The sequence below is a fragment of the Desmodus rotundus genome, chromosome 10, assembly GCF_022682495.2.
Source record: "Desmodus rotundus isolate HL8 chromosome 10, HLdesRot8A.1, whole genome shotgun sequence".
In the NCBI taxonomy this organism is placed as follows: domain Eukaryota; kingdom Metazoa; phylum Chordata; class Mammalia; order Chiroptera; family Phyllostomidae; genus Desmodus; species Desmodus rotundus.
In genome coordinates this window covers 51,500,366-51,526,733 of record NC_071396.1, presented here as the reverse complement: position 1 = coordinate 51,526,733, position 26,368 = coordinate 51,500,366, and the positions used below count along the sequence as shown (strand labels likewise).

Here is a 26,368-nt window from a genome sequence, read left to right as displayed (position 1 = left end):
AAAGGCATGGGCAGAGACCAGAGAAAGCTGAAAGGTTAGGCAGCGCCTCTCTTTTCCTGGTTTGGAAAAGAGAGGGAGGGGTCACTGTAGAGGCTGAGTCCAGGAAGACTGCTTCCTGGAAAGTCTGGAACAGCCCTTGGCAGGGAAAGGTCAGTGCTGTTTACGGTTTGGCGGCTTCTGTAACTTGCCCACATGGCCTGCCACAAGTTCTAATTGCTACTGGGAGCGGGCCCCATCTGAGCTGGGAAGGGCCCTGGGACCCCTGATCCTAACCAGGTCTGCTGGGGCCCTCAGCATTGAGAACACTGGAGCCAAGGCATTTCTTTGAATGTTTACTAGGCAGTCAGTGACATACTCCATCCCCGAGTCCCTGCCTCAGCCCCTGGGTGAGAAGGGCTGGGGTCGAGAGGAGTGCCTACAGACCAGAGAGAAAGTAGAGCTAAGGGCTTGGCCAGGTGCCCACCCCTATCCTTGGTCTAGCTGCTTCAGAACTAAGGGAGGCCCAGAACCAAGTCACTCCCTTCCAGATTAGATGAGGCCAGCTGGCCTTTGGGTATCCCAGGAAGAAGTGGCAGCAGCGGCATGAGGGATTCCTCTAACTCCACACACAGGTCATCTGCACTGGATTAGATGTCCATTTCAAATTGGGCGTCATCTGGAGAGAGAGAAAGCAGGAGGACTGGTTGCTGGGCTGATGGTCTGCAGGCTCAGCGTCAGTGCAGAAACCTGACTGTAGTTAACCAGTGCATTTGGACTCAAAGGCATTTCTTAAGTTTTGGGGTCAGGTCCTGCTTTCCTTACCGGGTATCTCTTCCTCTGTCTCCTTCTGCTCCTTCACCTCCACCACCTTGGAGGGTGGGGCTGTTGGAGTTGTGACCCCGGGAATCTGAGGGAGGCAGCAGGGGGGCGTCCGGGCAATGGGTGAGTTCTTGCACTCCAGCAGGAACTTTCGTTCGTAGATGATCCTGGTGCCTGTTAAGGGGTAGGGGCTATGTAAGAGGCAGGAGCTTGGGTACAGAGCTGCCTGGGACCCCAGAAAGGCCTTTTAAGGACCTATATATAGGTCACATTTCCCTGTTTTTCAGGGCTACTGCTCTGCAGCCCAGCCAGGATCTCAGCTGACTGCCCTTCACAGCACTTCCAGGCCTAACCAAGATGCTGCTAAGCAACTGGGACATCCCATCTGGCCCAGGCAGCAGCTTTTGGTTCAGGGGAATTTCAGGTCTTGACTCTAGGAGGAGCACCAAACTTGGAGCTCAGGTACTTCAGGCTGCTCTTCTCGGACTCTGTGACTTCATTGCTTTGGTTCACAAGGTGGGGCCTAGGCCTCCAGCCTTAGTTGGATCAGGAAACCAAACAGATGTGAAGGCGGCTTCACCACGGCAGCCACCTGGGCTCTGATATCCTGCAGGGAGGAGTTGTGTTCTCTATGAAACAGGGACATGCTGTTCTTATCCTGACCTCTCCCAAGTTCTATCAGGCTCAGCCCAACCTAAAGGAACTTGGCACAGAATTCTGTCCTCAAAGGGCCCTGCTCTTGTTCTCAATCCTCCCCTCAGCCTTCACCCAGCACCTTATGATCACAGGCTGCTTGCCCAATCAAACAGCCACCAGCCAGCCAGCCGCAGATACCCAAAGCACATGCCTCCAACTGCCTAACCCACTCTAGCAACTTTTTTAAGACCTTGGTGATCCCTGCTGAAGCCAAGCTCAGTTGGGGCTTCTGCCTCCCAGGCGGCAAACTTGGGAGGGGTGGGTGAACAAGGCGCCCAGAACCCAGGCCAGTGAGGATTTGGCCCAGAGTCACAGGGAAACCAGGCTTGGGCTCCACCCGCTCTCCCCCAAGCTACAACCAGCAGAGGGGCCTGCGGAAGAGTTAAAGGGCCGTAGCTCCCCACCCCTGCCCGTAACTGAGCACACGCGTGCGGGCCTGCCCGCTGCTTGTGGACCCCAGCCTGGCCGCGCTGGCCCGCCCCTTGCCTGTGGACCCGAGCCCCGCCTGCTGACCTCCCGGGGTAGTGGCGTATAGCGTGCCCCCCGGCGTGGTGCTGTAGCAGTCGGGTAGCCGGTCTCTGCCCCCAGGAATTGGACAGCTCGTGGATGTGGACATAGCGAGCCAGACGAGCAGGAAGGCGAAGAAACGGAGCGCAGCAGAGTCTGAAGCGGACTCTGACGACCACGTGCGACCGCAGCAACAACACCAGGGCAACGTCATGCCCGGGGCGGGCCACCCGCCCATCACTCAGCCAGACAGTCCCGCCTTCCCGCCAGGGAGTGAGACTGGGCTTGGCAGAAGTTTAGAGGCCCGCCCGGGGCCTCCTAGGCCTGGAGTTCCTCGAGGCCCAACACTGACCAGCCGGCCTCCGAATACTGCTGACGCTCAGCTGGTGACTACTCAGTGTTCACAGCTGGGTGAGTGGAACAAGTGAGGTCCTGCACACGTTACTGCCATGTATTAATGCACCCATTCTTTTCAGCAGTTGAAGACAGTGTATTTGCCACATTTTACAGGTGAGGAAACTAAAACCCAGAGAGGTTAAATTACTGGTTCAAAGTCACATATCTTCTAGTAGTTCTGGGAAGCTGGGATTCAGACCTGAGTGTATCTGATTCCAGAGCCTGTGCCTTTCAGCACAGCCACGTGCTGCCTCCCGTTATTCAATCAATCGCCTTGAAGGCCTGGTGCACAGCAGGGAAAGGTCAGGGATGGAGGGTGGGTTTTCTGGAAGGAGCGATACCTGGACTGACTGAAGGATGAATAAAGGTTGGGGGATAGGAGAGGTCTGCTCTTCAATCTCTCAGCCATGGGTAACCTAACCTTGGGAAACTAAGGAAGAGCCAGGGGACTGGTGAGAAGGCTTGGTTTTTCATCCTCTGGAAATGAAGGTCAGAGAGTCCCGCCTTAGCTTTTTGATGCTTGCAGTGATATGAAAGGAGGCAGATGTGGTGGGAGAGGAAGTCTAGTACCTATATACACTGTAGGTCACTTCATCCGGTTGTCCTCTGGCTTCCTCAAAATCAGCATTCCTCCACCCCCCTACCCTCCAAATAAAGTGGAGCCCACCTGACTTTATGCATGCATCGATATTACTTGGGCTCTGGCTTTATCAGACTTTCCCTCAGCTCTGATTTCTTCATTCAACAACAATAATAATAAATAATAATAATAATGGCTTTTATAAGTCAGTGCTTCTCAAACTTTAATGTGCACATAAATAACCTGGAGGGCTTGTTCAAATGAGGATTCTGATACAGGTTTGTGGTGGGACCAGAAATTCTGGGTTTTTAATAAGATCCTGGGGGATGCAGGCCCTCGGGTCAGCAGGTCCTTAGAATCACACTCCAGGGAGAAAGGATCTGTATATATTACGTTATAAAAAGGTTTTTGAGCCTCTTAACAAAGTGGTGTATACTTAAATAAAGTGTCCTAGCACTGCTGAAGGGTAAGGCTTGGGAGCAGATTGTGAGGCGCCACCCATGACAACTGTGCTTTTAAGCAGGTGAGGAAGCAGTCTGGTGAGGGGAAGGGGATGGGATGTAGGACGGTGAGACTGAAAGTGAGGACTGCAGCCTGGTGAAATGGGGCAGGCGAAAGGGCAGTGACCGTTGAGCGCGGAGAGAAGTGGAGGGAATCCAGATGCACAGAGGACGAAGAATACACAGAGGACAGAGGTGACAGACTCAGGGTGGGGTGAGGGAGAGGGAGATGATTTTCTCCATCTCCCAACTTGAGAGTCATGGTAGCTAGTAATACCACCTAGTATAACAGGGAAAACAAAGGGAGGGGCTTATCTTATATTGGGGTAGTGGGACCTGTGTGGAATGCTCAGATGGCGCACAGTATGGGGCTAGATATACTGGTCTGAAGCTCAGAGAAGTTTGGGCTAGTGATGCAGATCTCAGTGGAGTGAAATCCAAGAGCAAGGGATAAGATACCATTCGTTAAGACACAGTGAAGAAGAGACCTGGGCACATCCACGTTTAAGGGGTAGTGAAGGAAGAGGATTCACCAAAAGAGACTGAGAAAGATCAGCCAGAGTAGGAGACTAGGAGAGAAGTGTCGAAGGTTTCCAAGAAGGATCACCGTGGAAATGAAGTCTCCCTTCTGTTACATACAGCAGCAGGTCCTACTACCGTAAGTCTGCTGGTAGCAGCTTACTTTTTTGAGATGCTGTGTGCTACAAGGGCTGGGGAACGAAAGACTAGGTAGTTGGCTTTAGAGAGAGAAAGCCAGATCATCATCCATGCAACCTGGATGAAGGACTAAGATTTTAAATCAGATGATCAACACTGACTACCCATTAGAGAATGGGAGCTTTAAAGCAAAACAAAACAAAACGAAGAAACAACCACCACCACCCCCAACCCCGACCAAAAAATACCCCTATCCGCATGCCCCAGCCCCAGAGATCTGCCTAAACCCACAAGGGAATACGAGGTCTCTGCTACCAGGCAAATTACAGTTGACCCTTAATAACATGGGTTTGAACTGTGTGGGTCCACGTATATGCTGTTTTCTTCAATATATGAGATCTGTCTGGAAAAAGTCCAGCCATTGTTAATTTAAAGAGAACAGTCTGTGTGAAATTGTTGTAACCTGGCAGCCAAGGAGAGTGGACTGGAATGCACATGCGTGAACAAGGATGACTTCACTATACCAGTCAGTGGGGGCAGTAGATGCCCTTGAGTGAGCATGTGTACACTGTGTGACTGTCTCATTCAAAATGACAGAGACAGTAGAGCAATGAATCTACATCAAATTTTGCACGTTAAACCCGAACACTTGTCTGGGGAAACTATTCAGATGATTCAGAAGGCTGCAGCTATGGGCAGCTGGTGATTGGCAGCTTCATCAGGACAACATGCCTGCTCATGCATCACATCTCGTGAAGTTTTTTGGTGAAACATCAAATCACCCAGGTGACTCAGCCCAACTACAGCCCAGATTTGGCATCCTGCGACTTCTGGCTTTTCCCAACACTAACATTACCTTTGAAGAAGAAGAGATTTCAGACCATCAGTGAGATTCAGGAAACTATGATGGGGTAGCTGATGGCAATTGAGAGAACTGTGTGAGGTGCCAAGGTGCCTACTTTGAAGGGGACTGAGGTATCATTGTCCTGTGTAAAATGTTCTTGTATCTTCTTTAATAAAAGTTTCTATTTTTCATACTACTTGGCTAGATACTTCCTGGACAGACCTCGCACAGTCAGCCCTCTGTATCCCCAGGTTTTGAATCCATGGGGCTGACTGTATGCGTTATTCTATGTTGTTTTATAGAAGGGATTTGAGCGTCTCCAAGTTTGGTATCTGCAGGGTGTCCCAGAACCATTCTCCCATTCATATACCAAGGGATGACTATACTGTGGACTCACACCAATACCATCGAGATAAAACAAGAGTTGAAAAGTAATCACAAAACAGGTTTGCAATCTGACCATTAGATTCATGATCTTGTTTTCCAAATCAGATCTTGAATCTCAGGCCCCTGCCCTTTTTTGTTGGTGGTCTTCATACACTTAAGTTGTGGACATTTAAAGCCACCCTTCTCTCACCCATTTCCTAACAGGAGAGCGTGAGGGTAAAGGAACCTGTCTATTGGTAAATGGTGACAAATCTTTGAAAATAAAGAGAAAATGCAGCACTATCAGAGTCCTTCACCCCAGGGCATGGTGCACTGGAAGACGTCACAACCAGTCCCACTTCTTGGTAGAAGAAGACATCTAGAGCTAGTTAGAGAACAAGGTGTTCTGAAGCTGTTTTCCTACTGGCTTGTTTGCCACTTCCCTGAGATTACAATGTGGTCCAAAGGTCTACTTAAACAGTGAGACAGAGCCAGGTAAACCAAGTACTCTCTGTTTGGCTTGAAACTATATGACCAGCCTTTCTCCTCTACAAGCTACCTCAAACAGAGGATGGTCCCCTCGTGCACTTATTTTGAGTCTGAGTTGGGTTTGACCAGAATCTGCAAGAACAGATAGAAACTGTAGTTCCAAGTCCTGAGATTTCTTACCTCTGGTTAGGAGAGGCCACCATTGGCTGTCCAACTCTCTTCTTCGCTCTGGTTAGCTGAGGTGGTGGGATTTCCCCTTTGAGGGCAGGGAGTGAAGGAAGTAGACTGGCCTATAAAAGGGCAAGTCAGCACACTGTAGCCACAACAAGTTTAAAGGGTCTTAAAACATCAATAATTTTATTGATAGTGAAATGTTTTTACACCAAACACTACTTAAATAAGTGGGTCCTTGATGATACAGTTTTATTCCTTGAAAGAAGTGTTATTCTTGGGTTGGAGCTATGCCTCAGTAGGATGTTTCTTAATGACTGGAGGGCTCACTATCGAAGTTGCAAGGTTTTCTTCTTCCTCCACTAAAATTTCAAAATCAATCCTGGACCTAACAAGAGCAGGATTTTATTCCATGTGAGAATCAATGGTAGGGGCTCTCAGACCTCAGCATGTAAACACTCTATTGGCTTCCACTATTCTCACACCATATGTTCTCATTCACAAGAAAAAGGAGAGAATCTGTGTTAGAACTAGGAGAATCTTGAGTATACTAATGGTCAATTTCATTTTCAGATGAGGAAATTGAAGCCCAGAAATTAGAAATCGCTTGCTTAGGGTCATATAGCTTCAAGTGGCAGAAATGAAAACAATTTAGGATTCTGACTCTTGTTCCACTGTACCCATGCTGCCTCCCCCACCAAACGTATATTTGGAAAGTAATTAAGTTCTTACCTGTGCTAGGTTTAATCCAAGGCTCAGGTTGATAAAATAGCAGTAATGTAATGCCAGGAAGAGGCAAGACAGAGGAAGAGATTATAGCAGGCAAAATGGGATGGGGAGTAGGCTACTGGGATCCAAACAGAAAGAAAAGAAGGCAGTGCTGGTAAGAAGGCAGAGAGGAGGTCAGTCTAAATGACTACTAGCAACTGCACAGCTCCTATTTCTTCCTAATCCTTCTAAGGGGTTTCTCATAACTGCCTTCTCTTCTCATGGGTTCTAGTTCCTGACCTGAGACACAATTTTTCATTCTGTTGTCCTCACAGTGCAGAAGATATGGTAAAGGGCTCTTCCAGATAATTCAAATGTACTGTAGATAGATAAGATAGAACAAAACTCACCTTTTTGTCCCACTCAATAATTTACTTATTATCATCTTTCACTAGTGTATGTTTCCTCAAGAGTAGTTTCATTCACAGTATTAGGTGTTTTGTTAGTGCTAAATAGAAACAGCAGGGTATGTAGGTGATCCAAGGGGTGTTTTACCTCCCTGAGGGTAAGGAAGGGGTGCTTCTTGAGAACCCTGGATGTGGTTATCAAGCACTACAAATGCAATAGCTTCAACTCCAGTGATACATTCCAAATCCACTCAAAATAGAAAACAAGAAATGAATTTAAGGAAGTTCGTATCTGGAAAATGATACGGAAGACAAAAGAACCAGGTATGTCCAACACAGAACAAACGTGGTGTGTCTCATCTGGGGGCGGCTCTAGGAGCTCGGCAGAGACTAAGAACCCCTGTTGCTGTAAGATTAGGAAAATGCTGCTTGTATGGGCCTGCCCTAATGACTCTTCTTCTGTGCATTCTTCTTTTTGTTGTTGTTGTTGATTTTTAAAAAATTTGTTTTGTTATTTTTTTGTCTATGCCTCCTCCTTTGCCTTGATATGTGTGTGCTTTGGCTTTTCTATCAAACTCAAACATTTTCTTGTTTTTTTAGATTGTCAATACGTAGGGCCAGAAAATTCAACTATGCTAAAACATGAACAAGTTGATGATTATTCCTTTCAGTTGGATAGCTTTTCCTTTTCTATTGCATCAGATTCTTGGCATAGCCTATGGTTTGGCCAAAGCAATCCATTCCAGTGTTCCTGAGTTTTGCTTGTTAAAATATACTGGCTCTTCATACTTGGGGCCATGGAACTAAGCCCAGAATTAGTCACCTATTTATAAGCATTACTCAGCTGATTCAACAATAAAACAATTATTTGAGCCATCCCCAACCCTTCCCATGTCTCAACCCAAACAAAACTTAAAACATATAAAGCCCAAATATTTATAGATGGACAACTCAGGAAGTACAAAAGGAAGCTGAAGTTGATGATCTGGGTGTTCCCAAGTCTGTTCGGTATCATCTGATGGAAGCCCTGTTGTTCTGAGTAACACTCATGACCCATAAAGAGCTAAAACTATCGATCTGCTAACGTCCAATAAGACACACTGCAGGGCTTGACATTTTCTCACTTATAAAATGATAGAGAAAAGAAAGAGAACAAGGAATGTTTAACACAGAAGTAGATAACAAGTCTTGTAAGTGCTTTTTCAAGGCAGTCTGAGAATGGACTCTAAAGTGTAAAATGTGAGACGCTTGTTACACATATAATATTAACGACTTGGTTCAATAAGATTGTGGATTGGGTGGTACCTACATGACCACTGAAAGGATCACACCCCACTTCTAAACACTGTTCATCTTTTTATTGAATATTCTGGTAAATATTTCACATTAATACAGGCTACATTAAGTAGAGCCGCTATATGACAAGAAATTTACTCAGCTTTTTCCTTTTAAGTATGTAAACAACTGTACATGTATTTACCTCCCTAAAAGGTAATCATCTAATTCTCTTCTGCATACAAGTAGCATTCGGTATGTTTAGCCAAAGCACTAAGTTCATAATGGCTAAACTAATCACGGAACATAATCAGGTGGATAGGAAATCACTTTGTTCTTATACAATGGGCAATCAAATTTCCATTGCTAAAGCCTCAGAGAAAATTTCTTAGTTAGGCACATTAAAAAAATATCCCCAGGGTTCTTCCAAGGTCATAGGTTTCTCAAACAAGGTTAAAGAATAAGACCTTCTAACTTAGTTGACATATTTGAGATGCATGTTTCCAATATGAGGTGCCCACGTGCCAGGCCAAATCTGAAAAGGGGGAGGAAAAATTGGAATTTCTAATTAGGAATCTTTAGACATTTACAAAGTGAATATATAAATGCAATGGTAATTCACTGTTTCTGCCTAGGAAGAATACACATACATGAAATAAAATGTTTAGTAGCATCATCTTGATACAGAAAAACTTAATTCAGAACAAGGTGATTAGATGTCATGAAACATCTAAAAAATGAAAGAGCATTAAGTCCGTTTTACCTGCTGGGCATCAGTGCATTCAGTTGAATTCTGAATCACTTTTATCATAGGGTTCCAAGCGGGATCTGGGTTGTGAAGTCCATTAAACAGAGGGCCTCCTGGAACGTCGGCAAGCTGATGAGGAGAAGGTATTATGGTGCCTCCGTACATGGAAATTGGCAGACCCTAAAATAGTAGAAAGAAAGAAAGATTCATCCTCAAGTAATTAGAAATGAAGATTCTATAATACCAACTTAGATCTCTCTCGTTTTCCTCCATTCAAAGAACTCCAAAGGATCCTATAAGTACAGTACCGTATGGTGCTGAGAAACCAACAGTGGTTGTCTGCATCAGTAACACGTTTCAACAAGAAGAGAAAAAAAGCAACTAAATCCAGTATCAAATCATCAGGAAATTTCCCATATTTGATGAACACCAACAGTACCTCAATTTTCCTGTATTTTAGTTTCACTAGGAAGCTTGGGCTAAGAAGAAAAGGGGAACTCTATCCGATTGCTCGCAGCCATAATCTGGCTTCATGGCGGACAGGAAGCTCTCAGAGCAGACGAGAGGGCATCGGGGACATGGTTGCCAACTTTTTGAGGGGCAGTGGCTGCCCTAAAGCAGTGGTAGCAAAACCCAAATGTCTCAGGCTTTCTGGGTATAAGGGGGCATCTTTAGGATAGTTTGAGACACAACATAATCCACTCTTGAAACTGGGTAAAAGATCTGGCAAAGTCATGGAAACAAATTAGTTCCACCAAAAGGGGGAATTATTTCAATACAAACTATTCCTTAACATGTAACTACACCCGCTGGCAAAGTGTTAAACAAGTTACAATGACGCTTGTCAACTCACTTTAGAAAAGTCCACAAAACTGCTTGCCATAGGCTGATGAAAAATGTTAGAGGGGGCCACCATTCCAGAATCATCTCTTTCCATTGGCTGATGCTGCGAGAATGTGCTTGGGTCTGATAACTGTTGATGTATTGGATGGTTCCCTATCACGGACTGTGACCAACCTGATAAGCCTTCTGGAAAGAAGAATTGAGAACAGGGTTTGATATTTATTTGGATAAAATAACAAAACATTACCACTTGATCTTTTTTCATACTAAATGTTATCAAAACCACTCCTCCGAAGAACTCAGGGCACGTTCATGACAATCTCCACAAACCACAAAAACAAGTTCCTGGAAAACAGGGTGAAGTCTTCTGAATACCCCGAACACTCCACCTTGTCCTTCAAAAGATTAGGTGCTTTCTGAAAGAACTCAAATGACTGTCCCAGTTTTACACTTAAGAGAGAAAGGAAATATGCTTTGAATCTTTTACTTCTAATCAACTCTGTATTTATTATTTCATTATGTATATTATTATACATATTACATGTGTTAGATAACATGTAACATTCCAGACTCTGAGACTGGATTGAATTCTTTGGAAGTATAAACACCCCTACTACTGATTGTTAAGTATAGGAAATAAGTTTTTTTGTTTTGTTTTATTTTTAAGGAACCAAGTTTTAATGGTAAAATCTCATAACTTACTGGAGAAATCCCTTTAGACGCAGGGCAAGGTAATAGTACCTGACATGGCGTTGACACCAAATGACCAGATTCCACTGTGTCCAACAGGAGCAACAAAACTGGTCCCCACAGGGGCTTGTGCGACAGACCCTCCTTGCCGAATCCGGGCTAGTCTCTCTGTTCCAATGGGGGGAGGTATCTTTCGATCCTGACTGGCATTGCCTCCTTTTGGTTGGCCCAGTGATGGTGGGGCGGAAGTGGCTGAAAGAGGTGAAGATGATCCCGAAGAAACAGATGGAATAGGAGAGTCACCTGGTGGCAAAATATTTCTCTATTGTTTTATTACATATCAAAACTAATGATAAGAATATGAGAAACCTTGTTGGAAAGATCTATTCCACAACATAGGTTCTGTAAAGAAAAATTTTATAATTTTTTAAGATCATTCAAATGAGAATATGTAAGTTCTATAAACATTGCCCTACACTACTTCTGCCTAAAGGATATAAAAACAAACAGTTCAAAAAGAATTTCCACACTGAACTAAACCACAGAAAAGGCCACATTTATTCTTATTCTAGTTCTAAATTACCCTGTGAAAATACATACTGTCATATTTTAAATTAACTTAAATGTGGCAGTGTTTGCATAGTACCCAGCACACTGTCTGGAAAACCGCTGATGACCCTCTATGTCTATACTTACTAGCTGGTTTCTTTTTTCCTCTTTCTACAGCCCCCTTTTTTTTCTCATAAGGAAGACAGGTAAATGTTAGCAAAACATTATAGGATTCAATTCATGGCTTTGTTTCTTAATGGGACTGTCCGGTAACACGGGTAGTTTTCCTTATCAAAAGGGCCAGTCCTCACTGACTACCTCATAATGCTCATTTTAAAAAATCAGATCCTGTTTAAGAGCTGTAATAACTTCATCTATTTCAAAATATTGAATTAAATAAGTCAGAACAGAGGCATACTCTTACTTATAAATGGCAATCATGTAATTGCCAAAAATGTAAAAAATAAATAAATCAGGAATCATACCAAACTGACCAGATACACAAATTCAACTTCTTTTCAGACTTAATAAATTATTTCACAATACTGTCCCTGAATGGTCTTTTCATAAAACTACTTGTACTACCTCTTTTCTTGATCCAAGGCCCAATGTAAACATTGTTGGCTTGGAAGAAGAGCTTGGCCCTTCTCAAGTTTTCTATCCTCCAAATGACTGACCATTTTTGACAGGACTGCAATACAAACCTCGCGTATCTGCATACCATTTAGAATACGAAAGTTAAAATAGTGTTTCCTGAAACAAACAGTTTAACAACTTATTCAAGACTCTTAGGGAAGAGTTCCTCCAGGATCCCTACATGAGTTTGAGGCGCTTGTCCAAGGGTGGGGAGAAAAATGTTGTCTGTTGAAACTAGGAGTCCCAACAGGAGCTGGCCCTTGCAGGAAAACACGGGTTCCTGGTATGCCGGAAAAACTTGTCAGAGGAGCAGAGGAGGAAGATGGGGAGCTGCCTGATGGGTCAATGGATGGTAACCCTGAAATAAAACAGGTCCGAGATATCCACATTAGCCAAGGCTTCAAAATGGAAAGTCCAAGGTTCACTTTATTTCTTTTTAAAGAAAAAACATATAGTTAAGTTTGTAGATCACAGCAAAAAGAATCCATTTATGTGCTGTACTGCCCAAGCCCATTTTTTCTTGCAGTCCAGAAGGGTATCACCAAACAGCACTAGATATAGAAAAAGTGAGCCCAATGTTTGCAAATGGCAGCCACCAGGAGGATGTTCTTGATAAATTTCAAAGCTTTCACTGGAGGGGACATGAAATGAGAGCATGTCGTGACTAAGTGGTACCGTCAGTAACTTCTGCTTTCCTCTTTTGTGGAAAATCTCAAAGTGCAGATGTGCATCTATATTACTGTAGCCATTTTCTGTGGAAGATGAATAACAAAACCCACTAATGTTTCCTGCCTAACACGGAGGAAAAGCATACTATTAAACTAAAAAGCATACTATTAAATGAAAGATAATTTCACTATGCCATCTAATAAAAACAGCAACAGACACAAACTATAACAAAGTTTTTTATATAGTTTGCATAAGTTTAAACTTAGCAGTCTTCTCAAATCCCATTGCTTTCTCTGGAGAAGACACTTGGGAAGGGGCACAGGGTCTGGGAAATGGCTATAAGTGCTCGTTTCAGGAAAAAGTATTTAATATCGACAAAAACTCGTCAAAACTTCTTTCGAGCAGGTCTTATTCATGTGTTTACGGTATATAACTCAACGGCTTTTAGTATATTCACAGGACTGTGCAACCATCACAATCAGTTTTAGAACACTTTGGTCTACACTAAAGAAACTCTGTGTGCATTACCTGTCAGTCTTCACTGTCCTTTACCCCATATCCCTACCTGTGAGCAACCACTAATAACCCTCTGTCTCTACAGATATGCCTGCCTATCCTGTAAATTTCCTATCTTTGGAATCATACAATATGTGGTCTTTTGTGGCTGGCTTCTTTCACTTAGCACACTGTTTTCAAAGTTCATCCATGTTGTAACATAAATCAGTACTTCCTTTCTATTATATAGAAATTATAATAATATATTCTATATTAATACATTATAATTTTATCTGTCACATATAATAAAAAATAAAAACTAGTATCTCATTATATAGATAGGCCACATTTTGTTTTCCATTCATCAGTCGAGAAGCAGTGGGTTGTTTCCAATTTTTGGCTGCTGTGAACAATGCCGTTACTAACATTTAGGTTTTCATGCGGGCATATGTTTGCTCTTAGGTACACCTAGGAGCAGACTTTCTAGAACCTATGGTAACTGTTTAAATTTTTGAGGAATTGTCACCCTTTTTCCAAAGTGGCTGTACCATTTTACCTCTCCACCAGCAGTGTTTAAAGGTTTTGATTTTTCATATCCTTTCTCATCTTCTTAAGTATTATTATCTCTTCTCTGTAATCTAGGGGGGGATAAATACTACCCATGAGAGAAGAGCACCAACAAAAAATACCATACAGGCAGCTAAGAAAGGAGGCCAAGCCTAATCAATCCTGGACCGCAGAAGAAAGGTCAAGGATTAATGCTTGTTTTTATTATTATTTTGAATCAGCAATACATTATTTTGATGTTATGGACATGAATAATTACAGTTCCAAAACCAGATAGATGATTTCCTTGACTTTTTTCTTTTTTCCAGACATACATAGTCTGTACATTTTCTGGAATGTAGTATGTGAACCGCAAAGGGTTCGAACACTGGAAGTGAGAGCTCTGAAGTCTGACTCTGGCTAAGGTATTCTGAATTCACATTTTAGTGCCAGTGGAGTCCAGAATTAATGCCTTCTATCATGGCGTGAGCACTGACAATGCACTTGTCTTTTATTCTGGGGCCTCTGAAAACCCCTATTAGTTTCCCCAAATTGAAAAGTTAAAATAGAGGCCTATTTATAAAAAAGAAAAAAAAAAATCTTAGAGAACATTTTGGACCATGGATGGTCTCATGTAAGTTTATATTTCTATTTGAAAGATGATACAAGAGTTACATTTTCCTGAAAAGACAAGTAAATGGAAGCATATCAGAAATGAAAGCTAAGGCTCTACTATAACCATAAACTCATAAGTTTTATTATTTTTATTTTAAAAAAGATTTTATTTATTTTTAGAGAGGGGAAGGGAGGGAGAAAGAGAGGGACAGAAACATCAATGTGTGGTTGCCTCTTGTGTGTCCCCTACTGGGAACCTGGCCTGCAACGCAGGCAAGTACCCTAGACTGGGAATTGAACTGGCAACCCTCTGGTTCATAGGCCGGCATTCAATCCACTGAGCCACACCAACCAGGGCCAAACTCATACATTTTAAACAACACAGATCAATTTATAATTAGCAAAAAAGGAAGGATGGTATACGGGACAATTTTCCAACTCTAAGAAAAATGCTAAGTGGCAACAATCTGTACCCCCATTCTAGGTTTGCCAGTTTCTAATTTGTTCTTCAGAATAGTGCAGATTGGAGTGAAATCTGGCTCTTAGATTCTAGAGAATAGATTCTGGTTTTCCAAATATCTCCAAGCCAACACTGGCCTCATATCTTTCTATATATTTCTTATAATGCCTCAGCAGCTAATTTCTGAGTTTGAGGTTAAATAGCTGCATCTAAGCTGGTCTTTTTCAAATAAAGAGCTCAAAGAACACTGGATGCCTTCAACCAGCTCCATCTAATGTAAATAACACAGAGTACCTTTAAACAACATTATTTAATAATTCGGCCAGAGCACCCAAGACTGCAAACAAAGAATGAAGATTATGCACTGGTGCCCAAACACCTTTGTAACTCAAACTTTTTAAATCTGAGAAAAGTAAGCAATCACTGTGATTTTGAAGTCTGTAAATTTGGAGTCCTTGAAGCATCTGGTCCAAGACCTGTAAGTCTTGTTTTATTAATTTCATCTTATACCAACTGTAAGAAAATGGACTGACACAAGGTCATTGCTACAGGGACAGAGATCATACAGAGAACATAAAGCAGCTCATTATATGTGAGTGACTTATAGCTACTGCCTTGCCTAGTCAATCAGCAATCATTAAACGGCCTTTACTCTTTATGAAACACTCTCATTTAAGATTATGCAATATTATGCACAAAATAAACATTTTATTATTATCTTGGAATGTTAGATTATGCTGTTAGAGCCCCAAAACTGAGCTGCAGTGATAGTTATAACAACTTACCAACTGGACTAGTAGAAACTCTCTGGGAAGGTGGTCTGAAGCCAGGGGCCTTGGAGTTGTCAGGGTGCACATTTTCCAAGTGTCCAAGCACAGAGTTATTCAGGAAGGCTGACTGAACAGTGAAAGAGGCGTCCGCAGCAACTCGTGAGGACAGCGGACCATCTCCCCAACCCTGGTTAGCTGGCACCTGACTGCTATCAAAAAGACTACTGAAGTGATTGAAAAGTGTGGCTGGGCCAAATGTCGGTGGCAACGATTTATTTGCTGGGTTAATGTGCATCTGAGAACCATTCATGATGTTCATGGCAGAAGAAAGCTGCACTGCAGCTGGTGGGCCTTGAGGTGGTGTTAAAGGAACTGGATTTGTAACAAAAATAGACTGGGGATCCTGGTGTATAGTTGCATTTGGTACCACTGAGTAAAAAGAACTTCTGGGCTGCATTCGATGAGAAACTCGAGGTGCTGGTACAGCTAATTGAGGTAAATTATTGGTATCCTGATTATCAGCAGCAACCATTCTCGGTGATGCCAAAGTCAATGGAGCAGGCTCTGAATTAGACGCAAAAGGCATTGACATAGAACTTCTATCAGACACACTGGATGGCTGGGCCTCCTCCTGTGTGGTATTGGAGGGAGGGGTGGGACTACTGGATGGGTGAGTTTCTGGAGCTCCTGGGGTGTTACTGGCAGAGCTATTGCAGCTATTTGCAGTTGAAGATGGGGTACACAGGTTAGCCATGGGCTGGTCCTGTGTGGACACTTTCTCTTTGGGGGGTGGCATGGCAGAGAAAGACTCCATCTTTTGTGAAGAAAGCTGTGCTTGAGGAGTACTTGCGGGTAGAAATGTGGTGGGAACTTGCCCACTAGCGACAGGTGCAGAGGAGACTGAAGGCAGGGAACTACAAGTGCTTGTCACAGAAGAAATCACTGTTGCTGGAGGACTTGTCTTAGGCACACAGGCAAACAGCTGCTTTCTGACTGATGAAGGGGTCCGGGCGTTAGTCATGCACAGTTGCTGACTGGCAGCAACGACCGAAGAGACAGTGATAGGACAACTGGCAGTAGCTAGTCCAGCAGACTCGGAGGGTAAAACAGTTCCATTCTGGTTAGGTAGCCGGCCTGCGGTATTATGTTTTGGAGAGCTATTTGTGTTGCCGGGATTCACAGGTCTCACTGGGAACGGTCCCCAAGTGTTAGGAGAGGGCGAAAAGGATCCTCCAAACTGGGCCATGGGTAAGCGAGGATGCCGAATCTGTTGCATAGTCTGAGCGGCCAGCAGGGCAAAATGAGGGTGGGGATAAGCTAAAGGTAGGGAAACGGGGAAAGAAGAACGTACATTTGTTGGAACGTTCTTATTAAGTTTATTAGTGGGCTGGAACGTAGATAATGTTGTTGCTTGTGAAGTTACAAGAGTTGGAGCACCCAAGGGAAATGCATTTTTACTGGAAGCTGCTGTGGTGCCTACTCCAGACGAGAAGTTTGTGTGGATGGACTTGGTGCTGGTGGGTGTTCTGATATGATTTTTAGGAATCAAGTCTTCCAGTTCCTTAGCAGGATCTTGAATAAGTGCATTGATAAGTTGAACTGCATATCTTGTTGATTCTGTACCACCCCTGGGAAGAAAACAAACAAAAACAAGATCAAAAACAAAAATCCAGGTAATCTTTACTGTGAAAGAAAATTCTTGACTCTACCATATCTAACAAAAATATGCTTCTAATGAAACTTAATTGCCACACAGAATTAGCCAATACACATTTTCTACAATTACCTTATTGTGATCATTCTCTCGCCATTCTTATCTTTTTGTTTATCCACATCAATATGGGCACCAGTGACATCTTGTATTGCGGTGATATTGCACCCTCCTCGTCCCATTATCCTGGAGACCACTGAGGCTGGAACAGACAATTTCTTTGACCTAAGAAATGAAGACCACACATGAGCTTATGAAATCAAATGTCTCTGAATAGTAAATTTATTTATAAAAAAGATGTCTCAGTAAATATGCTCATGGACATCTATAGAAGAATATTTCTTACATCTTAAGAGAAAATTGGTAAGAGTTTTTTACCTTAAAAACTGACCTCACCATATTTAATTTAGTAAAGGTAAAAATTACACTGCCATTAAAACAAAAATTATATTTTATTTTTAAAATTTTTAAAAAGATTTTATTTATTTATTTTCAGAGAGAGATCTTAACATCAAAGATCATTCCTAATCTCCAAAGAATTATGCTGAGTGAAAGAAGCCAGAATAAAAGAGTAATATGCTATATGATTCTATGTATATAAAATTCTAGAAAATGCAAACAAATTTAAAGTGACAGGTAGGTTGGGGGTGAGGGGCACTGGGAAGAAGGCAGAAGGAAGGGACTACAAAGGAGCATTAGACAGCATTTATAGTGACGGGCATGCTTATGATCTTGATTGTGGCCATGGTTCTTGGGTGGTAACTTATAACAAATTGTATACTTTAATGTATCCAGTTTATGGTATGTCAATTACATCTCAATAAAGTTGTTTTTTTTAATTTAATTTATTTTTTAGAAAGATGGGAAGGAAGGGAGAGAGGGAGAGAAACATCAGTCTGTTGCTTCTTGCACGCTGCCAACCGGGGAACCTGGCCACAACCCAGACATGTGCCCTAACCTACGACCTTTCAGTTCATAGGCCGGTGCTCAACCCACTGAGCCACAGCAGCCAGGGAAAAACAAAAATTATATTTTAATCACTTATGATCTAAGCATTCAAATTTGACCAAAATATCACACGTCAACTAAACTGCAGTGACCATACATATTGACTCTTTCTAAATTAAAATGCACACCATGTTGTTAAACTTCATACTGAATAACAGAGGCTAGCTTATCAATATCAACAACTTATACTTAGTAATAAAGAACAAAGCCTTGGATTTGAACTACATAAAAAGCTACTCACAGGTTTCACTCACCTCCACTTGTGAGGTGAGTGAAGCCAGAGAGAAGACTAGAAGCTGATACTGTGTTGGCTTATCAAAGAAACGCAGTGTTTGCTGCCACCACCAGATGAGAATAGCACCGTTATTTTCATGTGGTCGTTGGTGGGCCCGAAGATTCCCCCTTTAAAGGAGGGACCTTTAAACTTGAAGAATACCCAATGGCAGCCCCTGAAGTACATTTTATAATCAAAATGTATTATCTTAATGCAGACAAGCTGGAAAGAATACATTTAGATATTCTGAAAGCTAGAGCATGGAGCAGGCCATATGCCATGAATAATACTTAAATCAATCTGATCATCAAGTGTTTATCATGTCTCCGATCCTGCCAAGATTTCTTCCTTTCTTGTTTGCATATATGGATACAAAGTCTTGGAAACATTACAGAATAAAAGACCAGATATGTCATTCCTTTGGTGGTTAAATGCACATTGGCAAATCTATATCTTATTTTGATTCCCAGTTGTAAAGCGTGAGCAGAGGCTAGAAGTATCATCTGGATTGTGTATACCATTTAAAAGCAGTAAACTCTCTCTGCTTTTATTCATTTCCCCCATCAGGGATTAAGTATAAGGCAGTGTGAATGAAGGTAGTTGCCAGGCAGGGTTAGCTGCAGGGGTATGGTGTTCTTTCTTTTTTTTGAAGAGGAAGGTGGTTTTAATTTTACAGGCTCCTTTCCCCCCATTTTATGGTGATCTAATTGCATTAAAAGCAGCTAACTAGTTCTTCGGAATCTGTTCTGTAGTCCAGACTAACTTAATTTAAACACTATAAATAGATAACCTTGATTGTCTGAACCAAAAAGGAACCCATTAAACAAACATCACAGCCTCCACTACTAACACTGTGACTTTGCTGTCAGGTGCTTCTTCTTAAGAAGACACTTGTGACCATTTTATATGGTTTGTAAACTTCTGTAAATCTTATTTTTAAAAAAATTTTTAATAAACTGCATTTTGTTGTTCTAAAGCCAACACTTGTTTCATATAACACAGGCATGCAAAATTTATACATTGCTTCTAATTTTGCTTTAGCCTACCCTGGATTTAGTAAGACACTAGTTTAAAATAATAACTACATTCGAATTATCCATTAATTAATTGGGTAACCATCTTGTAGAGGAGAATCTGTATGGTCTATGAAAAGCTAAAAAATATAAGGCTAATTCTAATTACCTTCGTACAACTTCTTTCCACCCTTCTTCTCTTTTTTGCCCCCTTTTAGGGCTCGTCAGATTCAGCTTTATGTTTGAAGAGCTTAACGGCAATGACACTGGCTTGTAGCCTGCTGATAAGGAATTAGGATTCACTTCACCTTCAACTCTGAGAAGAGAGAAATATCAAGTCCAATAAAATATACATTTTAAGTCAGAAACCCAAGAGATTGTTACTTTATGGGCAAAGTTATGCTGAAATATTTGAATTAAAATTTGGCACGTCAAATTATGAATAATTCAGAAAAAAATAGGGCAGAGTCCAACATCTATTTTAGTATAAAAATGAATTCAGAAGCCAAAAGTTATACTATAATCAATAAAAATAACAGTGAAAGTCAAGGTATGCTAATATTTTCAACTTCGAAGTGGAATCATAAAAATTTTTAATAATTTCATTTCATAAATAGCACATGATTAGGAGATTGCTAAATTTCACTTTTGAATTCTGATGACAGATAATGAGGTGGACTTAAACTGTTTAACACAACTGGTGCTTGAAGAATAAATTTCAAATGATCGTGCCAGGTACGAGAAAGGACAGGTGGATGCCTAGTTAACAAATCAGAAAGTTTTACCGTGTCTGAGTTTTAGAAGTGGCAGTACTTGTTTTTTCTTCTTGGGAATGGAGTAGCAGCGGGGGGTATCTCCGATCACTAGAGGAATTCACATCCACAGTGAAGTTTAACTCTTGGCTTTTACCACCACTGCTACTCTCGCTGTTGCAATCTGCGCTGTCCAAGTTATCTGAGTCACTGTTCCCACCTGTACCGCCGCCTCTGGGCTCTCCATTTATTTTATTTTTATCTGCCTTTTGCTGTGCTAAGGATAGATTTTGTTCCGGTAATATTAAAGGTGCAGTGGGAGGGGTCTCTTTCGTTTTGTTCTTCTTATTTTTCCGATTGGTGCTGGGGGTTGTCACCACATTGGCCCTTTTTTTCCCAAACGCGTTTGTGAACGTTGCCGATGTTGCAGAGATTCCGATTGTGGTGGTGGTGGTGGCACTAGGAGGCTCAATGGGAACTTCTTGCTCCACTAAAATCATCAAAAAGGATAAAAATCACACTGAAAGCTACATATCTCAGAACAAATTATTATAGGTATATCTAATACTTTATAATAATTCAGTACCTTACATCCTATTTTCCTTTCCCCACTATTTACTAGTAAATAAAGAAATCTTTACTGTTGTTAGAGCAAATACACTATATCACATTTTGATGTCTAAATTGGTATAAAACATTAATATCATTAACATTCTTAAGACCTCAAATCATTAAGACCTGAAATGTTAGTCTCATGAACTAACCACAAATCACAATACGGTTTGAATTTAGAAAATCTTTCAATAGGATTTTAGAATTATAACCAAAATAAAGCGAGATTATTTGCCCACGACGAGTACTGTGAGACTGTACAATAAACAACTCCTTGAGATTAATAAACCCCAGCGCTGCAGAGTTTCGAGCCCGAACCTTAGCTAAAAGTTTATTGACGAACTGGACCTCAACCGCTTTCCAAATGGGGGAGGAGCGTGCAGAGAAGAACCTGGCAAACGTCTCTCACTATTTTGCTTTTAGGATACACACAACGTTTTACAGGGTGACTTAAATTACGATACAACTGAACTTCCTCCAATTACATTTGTCTTCCCCTTTCTGTTTCTCTGTATCACTTTATAATGTATTTAGAAAGATTTACTGTAAGAGTCAACTGTCCATTTCAGTTTAAAGTAACTGAATATTTAACTAGAATTAATTAGAGAAAAAAATACTCAAAATAAAGTTGATAAACACAGGAGAATTTTATCATTAATTCGATGGGTCATTTCTCACCATCTTCATCGTTTTCCTCTTCATCTTCATCTTCAGGTAGTTCTGAATTCTCCTTGGGTTTGTTTTCTTCATCTTCTTCCTGCTTCCTTTTCTGCTCCTCTTTTTTCTTTTTTCTCTTTTCCTTTCTTTTCTCTCTTTTTGCTGCAAGAGCCTGCTTTCTACTCTCCTCTCTTGACTGCAAAATAGGTAGATGTGTATTACCAACAAAGCAATAATTTAAAATAAAGAATTAAATTATATTTTTATGATAAGGGGCTTCCCATGAATGTCAGTCTAAAAACATAGTTATAAAAACAACAAAAGATAAAAGAAATAAACCAGACATGAGAAATAAGTTTTTGTGCTTCAAAGGAACCTTTAAGAAAGTAGACAGACAATCCATAAAAAGGGGGAAAAATTTCCAAATCATACACCTGGAAAGAGACTTGTATCAAGTACACACTAGGCCTCCTTTACCCAGTTTGGTTTTTTGCAGTTTCAGTTATCCACAGCCAGTCCATATGGCCTGCAAAGCCTAAAACATTTACTGTATGACTATTTATTTTTAAAAAATGCCAGTCCTCTATGTTAATGAGAAAGAGGCTGAGGATTGATAGAAGAGACTGTATATGCAATTAAAAATCATTTCATTACCCTGTTGGCTATTGAGAGAATTGCTGACCATGTACTTGGGCAGTTATACAAAAATAAAAATTATATATGTGGATGGGATCATGGGTGTCATCTAACTTCAAACTTTATTTAAAAATGAAGATAGTGTTTTCCTTCTGATTTTAACTGTAATCAAGTTTATCATGGAGGTACTAAAATTTTTTCAATTCCCTAATTAATAAGACTTTGAAGGTTTACACTTTTCCCCCTATTATAAGAAATGCAACAGCAAATGACCTTATACACATTCCTATCTTTGAGCATCTGTCTATCTATCTTAGGTAAAATTTATGTAAGTGGAATGGCTGGAGTAACGGTATTCACCTTTTTGATTGATTCATCTGTCAAAACATCTCTGTTAATAGTTATACTAATTTACACCATACATTAAAAAAATCATACCAGAGGGCTAATTTCTACGTACGCTGTGCCATCAATAGTTATGACCAGACCTTTAATTTTTTTTTTTTTTTAAATATATTTATTGATTATGCTATTACAGTTGTCCCATTCCCCCCCCCACTCCACTCCATCCTGCCCACCTCCTCCCTGCCACATTCCCCCCCTATAGTTCATGTCCATGGGTCATACTTATAAGTTCTTTGGCTTCAACATTTCCTAGACTATTTTTACCCTCCCCCTGTCTATCTTCCACCTATCATCTATGCTACTTATTCTCTGTACCTTTACCCCCCTCTCCCCCTCCCACTCCCCTATTGACAACCCTCATGTGATCTCCATCTCTATGGTTCTGTTCCTGTTCTAGTTGTTTGCCTAGTTTGCTCTCGTTTTTGTTTTAGGTGTGGTCGTTAATAACTGTGTGTTTGCTGTCATTTTTACTGTTCCTATTTTTGATCTTCTTTTTCTTAGGTAATTCCCTTTAACATTTCATATAATAAGGGCTTGGTGATGATGAACTTCTTTAACTTGACCTTATCTGAAAAACACTTTATCTTCCCTTCCATTCTAAGTGATAGCTTTGCTGGATACAGTAATCTTGGAAGTAGGTCTTTGCATTTAATCTTAGGTAATGTAATTATGATGTGCCTTGTTGTGTTCCTCCTTGGGTCCAGCTTCTTTGGGACTCTCTGAGCTTCCTGGACTTCCTGGAAGTCTATTTCCTTTGCCAGATTAGGGAAGTTCTCCTTCCTTATTTGTTCAAATAAGTTTTCAATTTTTTGTTCTTCCTCTTCTCCTCCTGGCACCCCTATAATTTGGATGTTGGAACGTTTCAAGGTGTCCTGGAGGTTCCTAAGCCTCTCCTGATTTTCCCAAGTTCTTGTTTCTTCATTCTTTTCTGGTTGGATGTTCCTTTCTTCCTTCTGGTCCACACCATTGATTTGAGTCCCAGTTTCCTTCACATCACTATTGGTTCCCTGTACATTTTCCTTTGTTTCTCTTAGCACAGGCTTCATTTTTTCATCTGTTTTTTGAACAGATTCAACCAAGTCTGTGAGCATATTGATAACCAGTGTTTTGAACTGTGCATCTGATAGGTTGGCTATCTCTTCCTCGCTTAGTTGTATTTTTTCTGGAGCTTTGAAGTGTTCTGTCACTTGGGCCATTTTTTCTTCTTTTTTTGGTCTTGGAGCATCTGTTACTTTAAGGGGCGGAGCCTTAGGTGTTCACCAGGGCGGGGTAACGCTGGTCGCTGCGCTGTGACGCTGTATGTGGGGGAGGGGCCGAGTGGGAGCAACGGCGCCCGCTTCACTCTTTCTGGATTTCAATCTTTCACTCCGATACCCACAATCAAACTGGGCCCCTCTGGTGCTGGTTCCCGAGCGGGTGGGCCTGTGCACACTCTAGGCCCCTGTGGGTCTCTCCAACAACCTCTCCTGTGAGGCTGGGAGTCTCTCCTACTGCCGCCCCAACCCCCATGGGCGTTTTCAATCAGAGGTTTGAGGCTTTATTTCCCCCGTGCTGGAGCCCTGGGTTGGGAGGTCTGCCCGCCCTTTGTCAGGTTTATCTGTGCGCAAATGTGGTGCCGCAGGGGTGCTACCCGCCACTCTGCCTGCCCCACTCTCCGCCTGCCCCGCTCTCGGCCACTCTGAGTCCAGCCCTCTTGGTTTATCTGTGCAAATGTGGGGCCGCCGGGTCTGCTAGTGCTCGGACTGCCTGCGCCATTTGTCCCACACTCCGCCAGTCTCAGTCCCGCCACAGCCACGCGAGTCCTCTCCACCCCCGGTGCCCGTCTCCGCCCCTCCTACCGGTCTGGATGAATGTTTATTTTCTATTTCCTTGGTGTCGGTCCCCCGGTCCCCCTTGCCGTTCGATTTTCTGTCAGTTCTGGTTGTGCGAGGAGGCGCAGTGTGTCTACCTACGCCGCCATCTTGGTTCTCACTCCAGACCTTTAAATTTTAAGCTTTGACAGTCTGGCCCCCAAATTTAAATCACCCTTTTATTGTGTATTTCTTCATTTATGGTGTTAGGCATTCTCCATCTCTTTACTGAACATCTGTATTTCTTTTTCTGTGAACTGCCCATATGTGTGATCATTTTTTATTCTGAGCAAGTTCTCTTTTTTTCTCACTGATTTGTAAGCAATCTTTTCTTCTGTTCTTAGCTTCTAAGTTTTGTTTTGTATTTTTTAAACTAAGAATTGCTGCCAAAATTTTACTATTTCTCAAAATGATATCTTTTTTCTTCCTTGAATCAATAAAATATCATCTCTTGCATTCCTAGTATGACTAATTATGGAGTTTCTTCCCTTAATATAAATTTGGATTCAATAACAACACGCTCATTTTCCTGGTAAGCTGACTGAGTCTCAGAACAGTGGCCGTGTTTACTTAACTTTTTCCATTTTACCACACCTCCTAGGATACTTGACACTTAGTCTTTAATTGAGGATCTAATAAACCACTTATAGCCCAGATCTTACAATAAATATTTCCAACGTTTTACTAAATTTCTTCTCAAACTAATGTTAAAACCACTTAGGCAGTAATGTCATTTGGTAAACTGTGGTCTGCTTGAAAACGAGTCCTTCACTGTTATGGTTCAAAAATTTTTTATGAATAAGCTTGAATCAAAAAATTATTGTGGTTTGACTATTAATCATTTCCTCTGTAGGATATTTTGTTAAGATTATTGGTCATATAAGTGGCAAATTTATCCTAGATTTTCAACAATTTTTTAAAAAGATTTTATTTATTTATTTTTAGAGAGAAGGAAAGGAGAGGGAGAGAAACATCAATGTGTGGTTGCCTCCTGAGCATCTCCCACTGGGAACCCGGCCTACAACCCAGGCAAGTGCCCTAGACTTGGAATCAAACCAGCAACCCTTCGGTTCACAGGCCAGTACTCAATCCACTGAGCCACACCAGCCAGGGCTCAACAATTTCTAATAAGGAGAATTATTTTTCTCACTCACCTTTTCCAGATCAAGTTCCTTTAAAAGAATACTTGCATTCTTGTTTGCTTCTGCAGCCTGCTGGTCTTTAGCCTTCACAATTGTCTCAACACACTGGTGACACTTTTTCAACAATTCCTATAGTAAAAAGTGGAATTATGTCAATATAGAAACACATAACATAAAATGGCCAAATATAATGAGTTGATTGGCATACCAACATCCAGGGCTTAAAACTCAAATAATTGAAAAATCACTAAAACAAATCAAGCCATCCTTTGAGTCTAATTATGAATCAATCTTTTATTAAAATAAGGAACCATTTTATAAAAATTTTATATGTTCTTAGAAAACTTTCTAAATCAAGGCTAATAATAAACTTTAGCTGTCACTGTAATTATGGTTCAGAAAAGAAAGGGAATAATTTATCAAAAGTATCATATCCATTCTATTTACAAATGGAGAAAACAAAGCATAGAAAGATCAGGTGATCAGTCTTACAGGGGAAGAGGTTAGTAACTGCACATTTGGAATATAAACGCCACAGAAAACAAAAATGTGCTTAACAGCATATTAAACCTACCTTATCTGTAATCGTTGCTATGTATCTCATGCACTCTATATCAGAGGGGAACTGATTGACTTCCTTCACCAAATACTGAACAACTTTTACATGACCCTAGAAAGAGTACAACAAAAAGTACACAAAAGAATCCTTTGAAATTTTGCCCTTATGCTTAAAAACATCAAGAGTAAAAGGTATAGTAATAGTTCCAGATAGTTTACTAAATGACAAACTGAAATTATAGAAATAAGAACAGTTTTGAGTTTATAAACAGAAAAAGTACAACATGCTCAGGAATATATGGTATGGGCCAAAAAACATTTCTCCTGAATTTAAT

The 26,368-nt window shown here is 41.3% G+C and overlaps 2 protein-coding genes across 4 annotated transcripts in view; both read right to left on the bottom strand.

The window, feature by feature from the left end:
* Window positions 1–319: 319 nt before the first annotated feature.
* On the bottom strand, window positions 320–2,214 carry EIF4EBP3 (eukaryotic translation initiation factor 4E binding protein 3). Its single transcript, XM_024575042.4, has 3 exons — window positions 2,008–2,214; window positions 802–972; window positions 320–655 (listed from the first exon to the last, which is right to left on the bottom strand). Exons 1-3 carry the CDS (start codon window positions 2,108–2,110, stop codon window positions 627–629), a joined length of 303 nt encoding a protein of 100 aa, XP_024430810.3. The 5' UTR covers window positions 2,111–2,214; the 3' UTR covers window positions 320–626.
* A 6,248-nt stretch (window positions 2,215–8,462) lies between these two features.
* The window catches only part of ANKHD1 (ankyrin repeat and KH domain containing 1), a 103,013-nt gene continuing 85,107 nt past the window's right edge, over window positions 8,463–26,368 (bottom strand). For 2 of the 3 annotated variants that reach the window (XM_024575034.4, XM_045183835.3), the window contains 12 exons: window positions 26,050–26,145; window positions 25,488–25,604; window positions 21,464–21,638; window positions 20,207–20,663; window positions 19,591–19,737; window positions 17,202–17,351; window positions 15,431–17,043; window positions 12,042–12,218; window positions 10,727–10,978; window positions 9,996–10,171; window positions 9,158–9,322; window positions 8,463–8,929 (listed from right to left, as the gene is read on the bottom strand). In XM_024575034.4, coding sequence (XP_024430802.1) covers window positions 8,870–8,929; window positions 9,158–9,322; window positions 9,996–10,171; window positions 10,727–10,978; window positions 12,042–12,218; window positions 15,431–17,043; window positions 17,202–17,351; window positions 19,591–19,737; window positions 20,207–20,663; window positions 21,464–21,638; window positions 25,488–25,604; window positions 26,050–26,145 — 3,585 coding nt within the window. In that variant the 3' untranslated portion in view covers window positions 8,463–8,869. The remainder of the gene's footprint in view (window positions 8,930–9,157; window positions 9,323–9,995; window positions 10,172–10,726; window positions 10,979–12,041; window positions 12,219–15,430; window positions 17,044–17,201; window positions 17,352–19,590; window positions 19,738–20,206; window positions 20,664–21,463; window positions 21,639–25,487; window positions 25,605–26,049; window positions 26,146–26,368) is intronic. The other variant, XM_024575035.4, reaches the window with a different exon arrangement.

Excerpts from the sequence above, each read along its gene's own strand:
- EIF4EBP3 (XM_024575042.4), bottom strand. The coding sequence starts at position 2,110 with ATGTCCACATCCACGAGCTGTCCAATTCCTGGGGGCAGAGACCGGCTA. Across the intron at positions 973-2,007 it reads ATACGCCACTACCCCGGGAG|GCACCAGGATCATCTACGAA; the intron begins GTCAGCAGGCGG and ends ACCCCTTAACAG. Across the intron at positions 656-801 it reads GACAGAGGAAGAGATACCCG|ATGACGCCCAATTTGAAATG; the intron begins GTAAGGAAAGCA and ends CTCTCTCTCCAG.